Consider the following 16,079-nt stretch of genomic DNA (forward strand, 5'->3'; position numbering starts at 1 on the left):
GCTACTGGAGGTAATGGGGCCCTTTATATGTCCAGCTGTCCTTTGTCAAAAACAAATTGTCACTGTTTTTGTGTTGAATATGCTATATGGTAATTTATGAACCTACACAACACAAAACACTGTTGCTGTATGTAGGTTTTATTTTATTTGTTTTTTATCTTATATTTTGGAAATGTACATCCAGGTGTTTTTTTCCTTTAAATTTTTTTGGGGGGCCCAAGAAAGTGGGGCCCTAAACTATAGCTTGTTTAGCTTATATTTGTACGTAAATCCAGCGCTGGCCATGAAGCATCAATAGCTCACACCTACATTTGTATCCTGGTTTATGATCAAGCAGGTGATGTGCATGCAAAAGCCAGCTTGGATAGACTTGAGTCTGTAGATGGACCTTTACAGTTCCCCTGCTGGAAACAGGCTGTGATTGCTCAAGCAGAGGGGCTGTGTCAACTTTCCTGTGGATGCACATCTTCAAGACAAACTGTTCCCCACTACATGCACATAGCTTTTCAGATTCCAAGGGAGCATCAGTCTCATACGTCAAAGGAGCTTATAGGAAGATGATCTGGGAAGATGTGTACTCCTCTCTCTGGAGTACCCTAAGCTGGAGGCAAGCAAGTCACAGACTGTTGGCTTCCTTTCAGCCTAACTCTAAAAAGCTTCTCACTAAAAGTTTGAGGCAGCAAGAGAAAGGTGCATATGTACAAGGCTACCCAGCACATCTGCATGCAGGACACCCACTTAACAGTAGGAAGCTAATATTTGTAATAGTGGTCACAAATGAGTATTACTTAGTTAAAAATAGCTGTAATTTTGCGACAGCAAATGTACTTTAAACGTGGATGTGCTAAAACTCTGGTGCTAAAACTCTGCACTAAAATGTGCAACAACCAGACCTCCATAATCTGCATGGAGCTCAGTCAAGTCACACAACGCAACCTACATTTTAACTAATATAATCACTATGCAAACATCAGCATGACATCAGGAACAATGTCAGTGCTCGACACTCCTGTGCTACCAGGTTCTTTATTTTAAGGTGGTGTGCACTTATGGGACATAAAGGTCCAACAAGAGAGCAAGAATGAAGATACAAAAAAGTTATTAGACTACGAAGTGGAACAGAACAGTTGGGTACTGACATCACTCTCACTAACTATACAGACTTTACAGACACTGGACTATAGAAAAGATTGTATGGCATGCCACCATTTTTATAGTGCTTGCTATAGACTAGTATCAGAGGTTGCATGATAGATTTCCTGCCTACTATTTAGATTGACTTTGATCACATTTCATTTTATATTACCTGATGTCATATATAATTAAAACCACTATGCCTAGGAGTGAGGGTCTCACCTTAGCAAGGAGACACAGGTGTTACAGTGCTTCAAAAACCAGTTCCTAACCTAATTCTGATGAGCAATGGGCACTTTTGTAGAAACTGCATGATGTGAATTTTAATAATCCTCCACAATATAGCTATTCTATACAATATCATTTCATGCACTGCACGCCCCAGACCAGACAGTATGTCTCTGACACTAAAGCGATAAAATGCTGTGCCAAAACCCATTTATGGATTTGGCCCCCTTCTCCCACCATTTTATACATTTAACAAATCTCTTACTTGGTCAGCAGTTTCATTTCGTAGTGAATGACATAACCTTTAAAATTAATTTCGGTTCAGTGATCAAACACCTATTTTATTCTATGGAAATTAGAAAACCTTGGAGCAATGGAACTGGAAAGGAAAGAACCTCTTCATCTGCTCTCAGATGATTAATGGACAAACCTTAACAGCCAAAATCCTCATGAAGGAATAGTACAATATGTCAGCATTGCCACTATAGAAGAACACATTCCAGGGGAAGCTTTATAGACATATATTTAAACAAGATTGCCTTTTTAATTGACGTGAACTAGCAAACATTCTGAGAAGGGTTGCTCTCAGTGCTGCACAACCATCTCTAAGGTACTGCAGAAGTTCAAATGCCTTTTCTTGGATCAGCTCCATAGTTAAGAATATTTCAATTACCTGAGGGAGCTCTAAAATATAATAATGAAAGTTAAAAGACTTCGGATAGAAAAAAGCAAAGTCAGAACTCATTACAGATTTCAATTGTATTAGAATTTGGCCCTGGATGGCAGTGACCAAAATGCTATTAGCGCTTGATGGCTATTCAACAGCATATGTTAAAGTTACCTGGCCATCTCAGTCTATTTTCTAATTAATGTGACAACATAAAAAAGAAATGCTTTTGGCAGATGCAGTATGATGAACAAGCACTGCAAAGCAATGAAAAATATACTACTACTTCCACAGAACAGAACTGAGGAATATGCTGGGCACTGTAGAGGAAGATTATACAGCTGTCTAATATGCTCTGTAAGGAGAGAAAATCATTCTTTACTGATGGTTTGTTTTCAATGAATACTACATTTTTAGAAAATAGAAAGGAGACGATTATAGTATTCTTTGGTATATGCTCCATATTTCTGAAATATTCAACAGCACACTTGTGTGGTTTTCAATCGTTTTAGCAATTTCTAACAATTCACACAATAAAGTAACCAGAAAAGTTTCAGAAGTACTGAAAGTACCCACAAGATGATTACTTAAGATTGGTTATTACTGCTATATGAAGCATTGTGGCAAGTCAAATTTCAGAACTCTGATAGAGCTTAGATATAAAAAAACATAGTGGGCTAAATAAATAATAATAATATAAGGCTCAACAGAAAAATAACATTCTATCCCTGCTCTGCAGAATATTGTGGATTATAAATAAAAATATGTAATTTTTTTATTTAAAAAACTGAACTGTTTCACTCACAGTGCCTGTATAAACTAACATATGCTATAGGACACTGGTCTTCCTCAGTGACCTCCAATCACAGATGCACCACTGCGCTATGTTCTACATGTAGCTGCTTCAGTGACTGCTTGGAAACTGCTACCTGCCTTTCAACAGAAATAGTCTGCATACACATTTCACACCCACCCACCAATAATCCTGGAAACTGTAGTTTAAGGGTGCTGGGAATTGTAGTTCTGTAAGAAGTAAGCTGCAGTTCCCAGGATTCAGGGGGGTGCGTGCTTGAAATGTACAGTTTGTCCACAGACACAGCATGCATATAAGGGAATAGAAATTCAGCTCTGATCCCATTGTGGAAATGCCTTCTCCACATTTTGGCTACATATATCATCTCTCCCCCTCTTCCAAGATTAGTCGCTATGGAAATCAGTTCTTCCAGTTCACAACTGAATGGACATTGCACAGGTAAATGGTGTCAGGATGGGGGAATGGGGGAGCATGGTGCGTACTGTCACTATTTTTCCTAAAAATAAGCACTGCTTAGGATGTTAAAATACTGCAGTGAGGTCACACAGAGGAGGACACACATTAGCAGGTCTCCAAAACTCAATCTTAAAAGCCTCTAGAAGTAAATGTATTTCTGTACAGAAAAGACATTGAGGAAGGAATGCTGCCTTGCTGTCTAATTTCATTGATACTATGGTGGTATATTTTTCAGTTGACATTGTTATTATGCACATTTCAGCTTTTTTAAATTAGGTTAATGGGTTTACTGATTTTTCTGAACTAAACTTTTGTTTGGATGGAAAGTCAGTCTACAAGATTTAAAACAAAGCAAAAACTAAATACTTGCAGAAATCTTCCAAAAGAAAGCGGGAAACAGCTAATAACAAATAACAAAAACAATAGGTGCTCATTTATGAAGCATTTCTGTATTACCATCCATACGCAGCATCCCAAACCATTCATTACATTACAGATTACCAAAAATACACATTACAAAACCTACATGAATGTCGTATGAAGGTAAATGTATGTGCATACCATTTAATCCTGTCTTCTGAGCCTAAGGTGACAAAACTGCTTCTAGATAACCTGGATTTGAGCCCATGCCTCTTAGGAAGGCCAATATCTTTCTTTTCTACCTTCTCTAAAGTGGGAGTGGTGGCAACAGGATTGCTGTTAAGATGCATGCTGTACAGAAATGTTGTTATATAAAACAAGAGCACAGCAAAAGCAGTACAGTGGTACCTCTGGTTAAGTACTTAATTCGTTCTGGAGGTCTGTTCTTAACCTGAAACTGTTCTTAACCTGAAGGACCACTTTAGCTAATGGGGCCTCCTGCTGCTGCTGCCACGCCGCCGAAGCATAATTTCTGTTCTCATCCTGAAGCAAAGTTCTTAACCTGAAGCACTATTTCTGGGTTAGCGGAGTCTGTAACCTGTAACATGAAGCGTATGTAACCTGAGGTACCACTGTATAAGTGTTTCTTGCCCCTTAGAGATGCCATATGCTGCTCATAAAAATGAAACATTTGCCCTGATCTATCTGCTAGTAAGTCATGTTTAAGTCCCACTAGAATCAATGAAACTAGTTAGCCATGACTAACTTAAGTCTCATGGATTTCAATGGAACAAGAGCATAATTAACTTTGGTTAGAGTTGAGCCATGGCTTGGTTGTTGCTTTTGAAAACAAAAAACCTCCCATTTCTAAAGATTTATTTGTTCATTTATTTTTAGGGATTCTATACAGCCTATTCAAAGTAAACTGAATAAAATACTGTACCAGAAGAAAAATAATGGGAATAAATATAGTACAATAACCGCATATTATAACTAAGAACAACACCATAAACTCATACCAACAGCTAAAATCATCCACAGCCAAGGTCATAAAGACTGGAGGGGTGGGGACCAATAGTAAGGTGCTATACAAATTAAAAAGAGGAATTAATACCAGTTCTGTCTGAAAGTCCGAATTAGCCCCAGGACAGTTTAAAAAATAAAAAGTTTAACTCCCAACACATTTGATATAATGGAATTTGCAGGTTGAGCAGCAATGATTCAAAATCCAATCCTTTCGTTCATCAGTAGCAAGCTCCATGGCTTACCAACATGAATTTGAATTTACTGACATGTTCCACTTTTTGTATATTTGTATTTCCAGTTATCTGTATTTCCACGCTTTGAATGTTTGCTGTAAGCTGCTTTGGACACAGCTCATTGTGGAAAAGCTGCATATAAGTAAACTCAACCAATCAATGAATATTATAATTACTTACTCAAAAAAATCTGAAAATTAAGAAAGCTTGGTAGCCGAGAAGATGGGAAAGGTCATTTGCTGACCATAGTAGCTACTTACCGTGGTTAGATGTTGCAACAGGTATGAGACATCAATCATATCTGCCAGAATAAGAAGCCTTGTAACAGCAGCCAGAAGAGCACGTGCTACTTGGACAACGGCCTCCCTTTTAGGCAAATAACAAGGATCATCTGTGAACTTTTTTGCAGCTACCCTTAAAGCTTCACCTGTAAAATAAAGATACAAGTAATGCTGCAGTCCATAAGCAAATTCATCTGCTTTCCTTTGGACCACATCAGTGAGGCCAAGAGGGGGTTCTTCTCGTCCAGGCACCCCAAGACCTCCACACTGCCCAGGCTTGCGGCCCAGGGAGCTTACTTTGGTGCTGCTTGTGCAGCTGTTGGCTTCACCCCCAGAGGCACATTGACAGATAGATGCTTCAGATTTACAGAGATGTGGAGTTGAAAGGAATTACCGTATTTTTTGCACCATAACACTCACTTTTTTCCTCCTAAAAAGTAAGGGGAAATGTCTGTGCGTGTTATGGAGGGAATGCCTATGGGTGGCATGCCTATGGATTTTCCTCCTCTAAAAACTACGTGCGTGTTATGGTCGGGTGCATGTTATAGAGCGAAAAATACGGTAGTTCACCTTTGTGAAAAGTTTTCTCTTTTTTGCATTCTTTATTAGGGGAAACAATAACTAAGGCAGGGAAGCTTAAAATTACATGACAATGTATTCATTTTCGTGCTACAATATACCACTTTCTACCTATGCATCATGCCAATTATTGCTTTTTAATATAGGATATTATTTATAATATATATCATTCTGTGTTATAGTTTATAAAGACTGGAGGAAAAGGCAGCACAATGCAACTTTGCAATATTGTGTAGTTTTAGAGCCATCCACTTTACAGTCATTGTGTATTTACTCCAGGTGAACTGTTGGTTTAGTACAACTTGTTCATTTTGCATTCTGGGGCTGTTTCAACACAATACCATAGAATCTCCAAATCTTGCAGTGTGGCTGCATACCACTGGGAACAATTGCTAATCAGTTCACTGTGGAGTGTACCCAAGTCAACCACAGGTTGTTTCCTGTTAAATTTTTTAGCATGTACAATACATTAACATACAAAGCAGCTGTCAATCTGGGAGAGAAAGGCTGACAGATGCCAGGTCTGGGCATACGGCAGGGGTAAAACTTTATGACCCGCTGGTTCCTTCCAGCATTACAGTTCTGACGACATTAATTTGTTTTATAACTGCTTTGAATCACCAACGCCAAGAGCAAAAATGAAACCATCCCTATTTCCTTCAGAAAACTCTCTTTTTTAACTGGAGTGTTTCACAAGAATAAAAAGAAAGAAGAATCAATACATTAGACTGTTTTCAAGTTGTATCTCCCTAGCCAAGAAAGACATACTGAGACTGCTGGCTGCAGCTTTGAAGAATTGCTACAGTGGAGCTAATAGATTTGTTGGGCACAGAAAAAAAAAAGTTACTGAACTCAGGGAAAGGGGAAAATGGGACAAGGGAGAACTGATTGGCAAAGAGAATTTATTACTGCAAGGCAGACTGAAAAAGGGAAATGGGAAAAAAATGTGAAAGAAAGCAGGAAAAGAACTGATTGATTAATTCTGCATGTAAAATAGCAGCGCTTTGATGATCCAAGAATGAATGATAAGGGACAGACGAATTTAGATTGGAGATTAAAACAGCATTAAGTTTTCCGGGGGGGGGGGCATTCAAATGAAAAGGCCACATGCCCAAGCAGAAGTTGTCATGAATAGAAAGAGAAAGAGAATAGAAAGAGGAGAAGCACACACCCTTCAACAAAGCAAGACTCAACAAGTTTCCCACATGCACAACCAGGCAACCTTCCTATCAAAGCCCAAGGAGCAGTGCAATAGCAACTGTGATAAGATGTTCACATTCCACTTTTCCACATGCACCCAGACTCATCTTTGTGGGGGAAGGAGAGTGCTACTGTACAGCCCCATCATGTACAGGAATGGAAAAGACCACACTGAATTCTGTGATCCGCTGTCATCGCTTTTCTTTGTTTTGAACTCCAATTCATTCCTGCTTTCTGTCCAGCACTCCACTTGAGCCCTGATTAGACCTTATGGCTGAACTGGAAATAACAATTCAAGTTGGGAGCTTGGGGCCTTGCTGGTCCAACCCTCAACATCCCAAAACCTATCTGCCTGATGTTCCCATGTTGTGCAGGGAAGGTTTGAAGGGGGCTTCTAATCATATGCACTCAGGGCTCCTGATTGTATGGAGGCTTCTGCTGACATCCTCCCTACTCAACATGAAAAGGGGTGTGAGAGAGAGACAGTCATACACAGAGGGGGTGAGGCACTCATATACAAGGAAGTTGGGGTGGGGCAGCACATACAATCCCTTGCCTCCTATATGCAAGCAAATGACCTATTGCCTGGTCAAACTTTGATATTTTCTTATACCAAAAATTATACTTTGTTTAATGAGATACAAGTCTTCCTACAACTGGATCTAGAGAGAAATCTGATTATCAGGAGTGATACTACCATGAGGCAGAATGAGACAATTACCACAGGCAGCAGAGGTGGCCCAGGCCCCATGCTCACTTGCCTCAATGACACCCACCCAGTTGCTGCATCATCCTCAAAGTCATCCCTTGCCTTTCTCCTCTCTTCCACTGCTGTGGCCCCTGCTCATCTGCCCCTCTGTTGCTCCAGTTACTGACTAACTGCTGTTTTGCCACTGCAAATGTTGAAGCAGTGCTGGCGGTCTTCCAGACTCACTCTGAGGAAAATCCAGGGATCTTTCCTCAGACAAACACGTTCTGGGCAAACTGGCACAGAAGGGTGCTTGTGCTGCCACCGCTGTGCCATGATAGTTAAGCTTTTTTAAAAAAAAAAGTGAACTAAACGTAACTTTAAAGGTCATTATCTAGGCATTGCTGCAGAGAGGCACTGGCTGCTGTTGGCCGTTCAAACTTTCAGTGGAATTCAGTGCCTGGAATTTAAGCCTTCAATCTATATCCTCCCTTACTTGTTCTGGCCTTCACCTCCCCTTCCCTCTAGACATCTGCTTTTAGCTGCCACTCTGAGAAAGCTAGGCTGAAAGCAATGGGCATTCCTTTCTCCTCCCACAAAGAGTTATAAAAGCTTGCTCCTTCTGCCAGGAATAGTCACCCACTCTGAAACCCTCAGGTTGCCAGCTCTAATTTTCCAGAGCAACATTAGCAATAATGTTCACTAGCTGAAGTTTCTAGGGGAGATTTGACCATTACGCATGACCTTAAATTTGACTTATATAGCTGTACACTTAGTTTAAAACACCCTCAACCTGCTTTTACTATTTCTGTAGCATATTGCCCTGAAGTATTTGGTCTACATTGTTCTTTCACTTCACCTTGAACCACTTTGGCATGATAAAAAAGGAGAAAATGTATGCCACAAGCTGTTATTTTTGATGCAAGGGTATACCTTTCGCCTGTTGTCCTTCCCTACTGTTGTAATTATTGGAACAAACAAGACAAGCCTTTTTTGTTGCTATATGCAAAGCCACCTACAAGTCTGTTCAAACTCAGAACTGTGGAAGTTTCTCTCACAGAAAAAACAAATAAACACACTACTCTATGCAGCTGCTATTTGCATTTCAAGGGAGTCTCCCATTGGCAGTGATCAAACCTTCCCTCAAAACACCAACAACAAAATGCAAAAAGAAAGGCATTGGGAGAGAAGCAGACATAAAGAACCAGACTCCCCCTTCCTAAACCTATGCATTTTACTGCATGTTATGGGCATATTTTTGTCACATAAATAGTTTCCCTGTGCCTACTTACATAACAAAAAACATGCACATTAATTGCATTCATGCAATTAGCACTTTATCTTGTTTGGCCCTCAGTCACAAATGGAGAGGGGGCTTTGCTTTGGAGAGGCAGTTACTCTCTAGAGAAGGTTATTTGATGATATCTGAAAGAGAGATACAGTTTAGAGATTATGAGATTTTGTGTCTGGCTGAGCCAATCACAACAGGTCTCAAGTGTTGATTACTGAAGTGGGTGATTAGCAATTCTAATTCTAATATTTAATTTGTACAATATTTAAACATGCATCAATGGTGTGATTGGCTGATAACTCATCTGTGCAAACAATAATAAACTTAATGAATTAAAATAATTATTTTAAAGTCTTTTACAAATTTGATTTAGGCAAACAGTAAATGATACCAAGTACCAATTAATCCCAAAAGCGAACAGGCAGATTTGTCCTAAAATTGCTATTGCTGACCACTGACTACCAAAACTATCTTTAGCATGTGCTCACAATTTGTACAACCTTTTGATATTTACTAAAGGCAAACAGAAGCAGCATGCAGTGGCAAACATGCACCATTTCAGTCATCAAACTGCTGGCCCAGGTTCTTCTCTAAAACAGATAGCAAGGGAATTTGTACAAGAAACTAAGACTTGTAGCTTGAGAACTAAAGAGAATTATACATCTCTGTGTAACATGCTCTCTAAGCAACTATAAGTTCCAGAGTCCCTTAGCTTCTGCTAGCATTTCCATTGCAGAAGCAAGAGGAGCCAATAGGATGGGGCTGCAGGATACAAAGACAAGCATCATCATAAATCGGGAAGCAGCGTCCCACAAAATAGTATGAAAGAATTGCATTCTACAATTAGATTCAGTGAGTATTTCCTTATATATTGTTTCCTGATATGAGAAAATTACATCAGCAAATTAAGAATGTCAAATCCATATCTTCCGATTTCCTTTTGGCTTGAGAACAAACAGTATCTGAAGCAACCTATATTTGTTTCATAGTGATTGTGGTATTTGTGAGCTAAAGTTTATCTAGGCGTTCACTTGAGATGTGATAGCAACTAACTGCATGCAACACTGACAAGGCAATAGACGGAAATAATACAAGCTGCAGCTGTTGCCTTCAATACCATATATAGGCTGTAAGTAATGGGAATAGATATCAAGCATTTGAGCTATGTCTGAACCACTTCTGTCTGGGGGAGGAGGGAAAGGGATGAAATACACAAATGATTATCCTAGGAATATATTACATTGTTGTCCTGGTTTTACAATAATTAAATATCAGCCTCACTAACATGCTGTTAATTAAATTATAGTTTGATATTAACAGTTTGAAAACTCCCACTACAGAAATAGTTCTTTTTTTCTGTTACAAGTCTTTTTCTTCCCACCTGCTTTTGAGTCATACCACACACAGGATTTCATGTGTCAGAAGAATGGGGTTTGAATTTATAAAGAACACATAAAATCCTGTTAAGATTACTTGGCTTTTGAGAAAGCAAGGGAAATGAATGCTAATGGATTTTTAAAAAGTAAATGTTGTAAATTTCACTATGACATAGAGTCCAAAATGCTACACAACCTTTTAAAAAAGGAATCCTTGTGATGAGTAGAAAATGAGTTTTGTATTAACTATATAAAGTGAAGTATATATGATTTGTAGTTTTTAAATGGGGGAGGGGAAGTGTGATGAAGTGGGGAACAACCCCATAATAACTCAATGGCACAAAATGTTGAGTGTGTAAGGGGAAGGAAGAAACCTGACAAAAGAGCAGGAGGGGGAATGGAATGAAATGGAGTGGAGTGGTCAATGACTGCAAATGGATTGGCACAGAAAGTGGGGAATCTGATATATGGTTGGAAGAATGGCTAGAGGAGGAGACACATACAAAAAAAAGGGAAGAAATAGTCTTCTCATTCATCTGGAGAGATCTCTTCCTGGTTCACACTAAGAAACTATTTTTAAATCTCCCCAAGGATGGGATGAAGAGCTGTCAATAGAAAACACTGGAAGCACCCAAGATTTTAATTGGAGCTGGCACTGAGCACAAACATGCCCATGCCATCCTCCCAAATTTTAAATTGATGAGGACGAGACCAATGAGAACTGAGGATGCTCAGTGGGCACAGAATGTTGATTAAATTTGGGGAGGGGAGGTGGAGAATGAAAAATAAGGGGTATTGGATAGAACAAAGTGGTTGAAACCCTGAACCAAAGCACTCCACACTGTGATATTTTGGTACAGGTCCTCACTCGTTCCTTCAAATACTGATTTATGTGTTCCTGTGCTAAAATCCCCACCACTCATGCAGAAGAGAGAGGTATCAGCATACTTGGGTTATCCCAAGGCTTGAAAATGCTTAAAAGAGACTGAATATTAAAAATACAGATGAGGTCGGAAGAGAAAAGGTAAGAGAAAGGGAGTAACACACTATGGGTGGAATTCAACACTGATTGTGCTAATATGATTGTTCTGTCCTCTGAATTTGTGCAATTGCAGTCACGGACCTAAGGCCATTCTGATATGTTTTGAAGCAGAATGCTGGCTAAGTGGGGAGACTTTGCAACAAGATGATGAAGTTGTCAGCTCAGGGGATTAATTTCTGCCAGGAGGTCAATTTAATTTACTTAATTTACTTAACATTTTAAAGAAAAACTTGTAGTGGTTTATGAGAAAATGTACAATAATAAAAACACAAATAAAATAGAAAAGAGACATATTACCAAAATATAAAAACACAAAACTGAGCAGTGATAATGTTTCAACTATCAGGGAAAACCTGAGTAAACAAAAAATGTTTTAAAAGACATTTGAAATATTCCACAGTTGATACCTCACAGATGACAAGGGGGAGGACATCCCACAGGGTCAGTGCCAAATTAATAAAGTATGAAGATGAACAATGCACGTAGGCATGTTGATTGTTCACCAAGGCTATTTTTGAAGATAGAAAAAAGGCTGAGAAAGGAGGGGTAGGACAATGTCCCCATACAACATGTGACTTTGGTCCTCCAAACCAAGGGCTCATCTACACTTCTACACCGAAAACATGGGTCAGAGCAGTTTTGCCTTTGCCCCGCCACTTTCGCCCAGAAAACCTGCTCTTTAGTGCTAAATCATAACAAAGTCAATCCACGTAAAACATGATTGCTGTTTGCTCCAATTCAACGCTAAAATGCGGGTTTTCCCAGGGGAAAGTGGTGGGGCAAACTGAGGTGTGGATGAGCCCTACCTTAAACAAGTTCTTATACAAAGCAGAAGATGTTGCAGAAATGGGAGAACTGAATGTAGTAACTACCAGTCTGTATCATTTGCTACCAATGAGCTTTTCTCTCCACCACCCATATTTACTGTTCATTTATGAACCTGCCCCTTCACCTTTTTAAACCTACCATTATTGCTTATTCTGGCACCTCGAAGATATTTTATACCACATAAAGGCTAAATAAATTTTAAATAAATCAATGTTTTAAAAAATTAGAAAAACTGACAAAGTTGAAAATCTGACTCTTTGTTCATTAAGGCACAAAGAACTTCTACAGCTAGGTGTTATTTACCATTATATTTACCTGGCAGAAAACAGATGCACAAGAAATCATCCAGGGACCAGTTTCATTACAACCACTTTAGCTATTACAGTGCCTATTTGAGTAGGGAAATGAGCTCCAGATTGTTACTGCAGCCAGCTCTAGTGCAAGCACCCAGTGATGGTGAAAAGCTGTCATATAAACAGTGTTATAGAGTTAGAAGGGACACTGAGGGTCATCTAGTTCAATCCACTGCAATTCAGGAATCTGAACTAAAGCATCCTCGACAAATGGCCATCCAACCTCTGTTTAAAAACCTCCAAGGAAGTCCAAGGATTCCACCACTGCCAAAGGGAGACTATGCCACTGTCAAACAGCTCTTACTGTCTGAAAGATGAGGGCCGTCTTAAGCATATCCGGCGCTGTGGTGCAAAGATCCCTCCGGCGTCCCCCACCCCACCCCATTTCCCAGAGTTGTTGACCTTTTGGCTGGCAGGGTGGCATGAGGTGGGCCCAGGATTCCCATGATGCAGGGAGCAATAACCAGAGGCATAGTAAGGTCAGGTGCAGGGCCGTCTTAAGCATATCCAGCGCTGGTAAGCAACAACAGCCGCGAGAGTCTTAATAGCACAAGGATGGAAGACTGAGGAAATCCCGACTAAAGAATCATGGCAAGAGAAACTGATGGACTTATCAGAACTGGCAAAACTGACACATAAGCTACGGGACAAGGACAACTGTGACTTCAAAGATGAATGGGAACCTTTTACAAAGTATTTAAAGACGCAACAAAGTGAATTGGACTCCTTGGCAGGTTTTGAGTAAACACTCACAAACTTTTTATTAACAATAATCAGTTAGATAACTTAAGGATTTATACAACTTTGTAACATGCAGAGAATAGCATCCATAGAGAAATCAGAGATTGGAACTGAGGGAAGTCAGGGAGGTGGGGGGGTTTCTTCATGGGAGGGTGCGGGGAGGTAGAAAAATGGGGGGAATTAAGGATGATATGTTTTCAGATAATATGTTTTGTTTAAATTCCTAATAAAAATAAAATAAAATAAAGCATATCCAGCGTTCGGGGTACAAAGATCCCTCCACCCGCCCCCCCATTTTCCACATCCCATATTCAACAAACATTTAAAGCACATGATTTCCCCCAGAGAATCCTGGAAACTGTAGCTTCCCACTCACAGAGCTAAAGTTCCCAGGATACTTTAGAGGAAGCCACGTGCTTTAATTGTGTGGTCTAGAACCGGTGTCAGCGGCTGAACATCTGCTTGACATGCGGAAGATCCCTGGTTCAGTCCCTGGCATCTCCAGGTGTGCTGAGATAGGACCATGTAAAAATCCCAGAGGGCTGTTGTCAGTCAGTGTAGACACTATGGAGCTAAGTAGGCCAGTGATCCAAATCTGGTTAAGTTATCCCTCTATAAAAGTAGTATTTCATTTCCTCAGGTCATGTGTCCCCGATTAAACTGGCACTGTGGAGGAGGTTGTCCTATATAATGGACGGGGGGGGGGGGGCGGAGGATTCTCCTTTATGGAAAAAAATAAGATTTAGCAAATAAGAGAGCCAGGGAAGTATAGCAGTTAAGAATGTTGGGCTAGGACCAGAGACCCAGGTTCAAATCCCCACTCAGCCAAGAAGCTCATTGCACAGCCTTGGACCAGTTGTTCTCTCTCAGCCTTGCCTACCTTGCAAAGTTGTTACAAAGATGAAATGAAAAGCGTGTTTACTGCCTTGGACACCTTGGGGGAAATGGAGGAGTATAAATGTAGTAAATAAAGAAAATAAATAAGGACTGTGTTACTGGAAAGGTGCCTTTTCCCAAGTCAAACCATTAGTCCATCTAGCTCAGTACTTACTGCACTGACTGGCAGCAGCTCTCCAGGGATTCAGGCAGGGGAGATTCCTAGCCATACATGCAGATGCCAGGGAGGAAAACTCAGGTGCAAGGTGTTCTAACCACTGAACTATGACCCTCCCCTTAAGACATAGGTACATTGGAAGCCATCAAACTCTTGGTTCATCTAGCTCAGTATTGCCCACACTGACTGGCAGTGGCTCTTCAGGAGTCTCTTCCAGCTCTACCTGGGATCTTCTGCATCAAAGCAGATGCTCTGCCACAGAGCTATGACTCCGCCCCCCTGCTTTATTTGCAGATTAAATAAATAACTGGAATGTTGGGAATTAGAAAAAAATGAAACACCCAGTTATTCCTAGCCTAGCAACTGGTTGGGGGCGCTCCAGCCATCCTTAGGGCCATTTGCCCCTCTACCCACGTAACCCAATTCCTCCTTCCCTACCTTGCTGACTGGGGAGTGGGTTCCTCTCTGCCAAGGGGGGAAGCAACAGAGGTTGGCACCCTCTTCCAACAGAGCCAAGTTTGCTCATCTAGTCTTATTTTGTTTCCCCACCTGGCACTGGCCTGGGCTGGGAGGGATGAGATGGAGCTTTACTTCCCTCCTTCCCCTCCCTCTCTGATTCCAGGTTGTTGGGAGGGGGTGCTTCCCCCAATGCACTGCCTTTTTAACCCTTCTCTGGCATTCTTGGAAAGGGATGGCCAGGAGGAAAGGTGCCTTTTTGCTCTGAGCAGGCTGGAAGGCAGAGAAAGGGAGGCAGAGGGGGAAAGATGGGGAGGAGATTCACATAGGTCCTCAATGCAACCCTCCCACCTACATGGCCCACACCCAGCCTAACCTATGACAAGCATCTTTTTATTGTTGCAGATAAACTACCTTCTCCATTCCCATGTTCCTTGACAAACAGGCACAATCCTAACTCTTGTGTCTTCAGAAGTTAGTCCTGTGCATGAGGACTGTAGACTATGGGTTGCAGCTCATACAAATCCTGCTCAGAGTAAACCCATTGAAGTTAATGGGCATGCTTAATTTAGGCCCATTAATTTCAGTGGGTCTGTTCTGACTGGAATTTGGTTGGATACAACCCTAGGGCTGCTGCAATCTTAACCCCCCCCCTTCCTGGGAATAAACCCGGCTGAATGAAATGTGGTTTACTTCTGCACAGATGTGGTTAGAATCTCCCTGTAAGGCTGGCTTCAGTCTAATATCACCCTTTTAAATATCCCATTGATTGCATTCAGCAGGTTTTAGACAATGTTAGTCTTACACAGAGTGCAGCCATGGTAAATGATAGCCATGGTAACTAAGGCCCCTTAATAAGTTTACTCTCTGTAGGACATAACTAGATACATCTCAGTGGGTCTTGCTTGTGTGGGGTGAGGCTGCATTTCACTCTATGTCAAATAGACATATAGGTAACTCAACTTGACAACTGTCACTCAAAAGGGGCATCTGGGTATCCACAAGATTTTTTTTCATTGTGGGGGGGCAGGTTAATTTATCACCACCACCCTTTTTTTTTTGAGAAGAATCGTGCTTGCATATTTTGCATTCTACAAATGCTAAAAAAACAATTTAAGATGGGGGGGTCCTGGAAATTATGATTCATGGGTGGGATGCCCATGGCCAGATACCACACAAACACACACACACACGTGCCAAGCAGGACAGCAGCAAAAGGAGAAAATGGGCCACTTTTGGGGTTTCTGTTTGCAAATTCGTGAACTGGAGACC

The 16,079-nt window shown here is 40.7% G+C and overlaps 1 protein-coding gene across 6 annotated transcripts in view; it reads right to left on the minus strand.

Moving 5' to 3' along the window:
- Window positions 1-16,079, minus strand: part of CTNNA3 (catenin alpha 3) — a 577,974-nt gene that overhangs the window by 527,506 nt on the left and 34,389 nt on the right. For all 6 annotated transcript variants that reach the window (XM_053388388.1, XM_053388387.1, XM_053388385.1 and 3 more), the window contains one exon: window positions 5,179-5,345. In XM_053388388.1, the coding sequence (XP_053244363.1) occupies window positions 5,179-5,345 (167 nt within the window). The remainder of the gene's footprint in view (window positions 1-5,178; window positions 5,346-16,079) is intronic.

This window comes from Podarcis raffonei, chromosome 5, assembly GCF_027172205.1.
Source record: "Podarcis raffonei isolate rPodRaf1 chromosome 5, rPodRaf1.pri, whole genome shotgun sequence".
In the NCBI taxonomy this organism is placed as follows: Eukaryota; Metazoa; Chordata; class Lepidosauria; order Squamata; family Lacertidae; genus Podarcis; species Podarcis raffonei.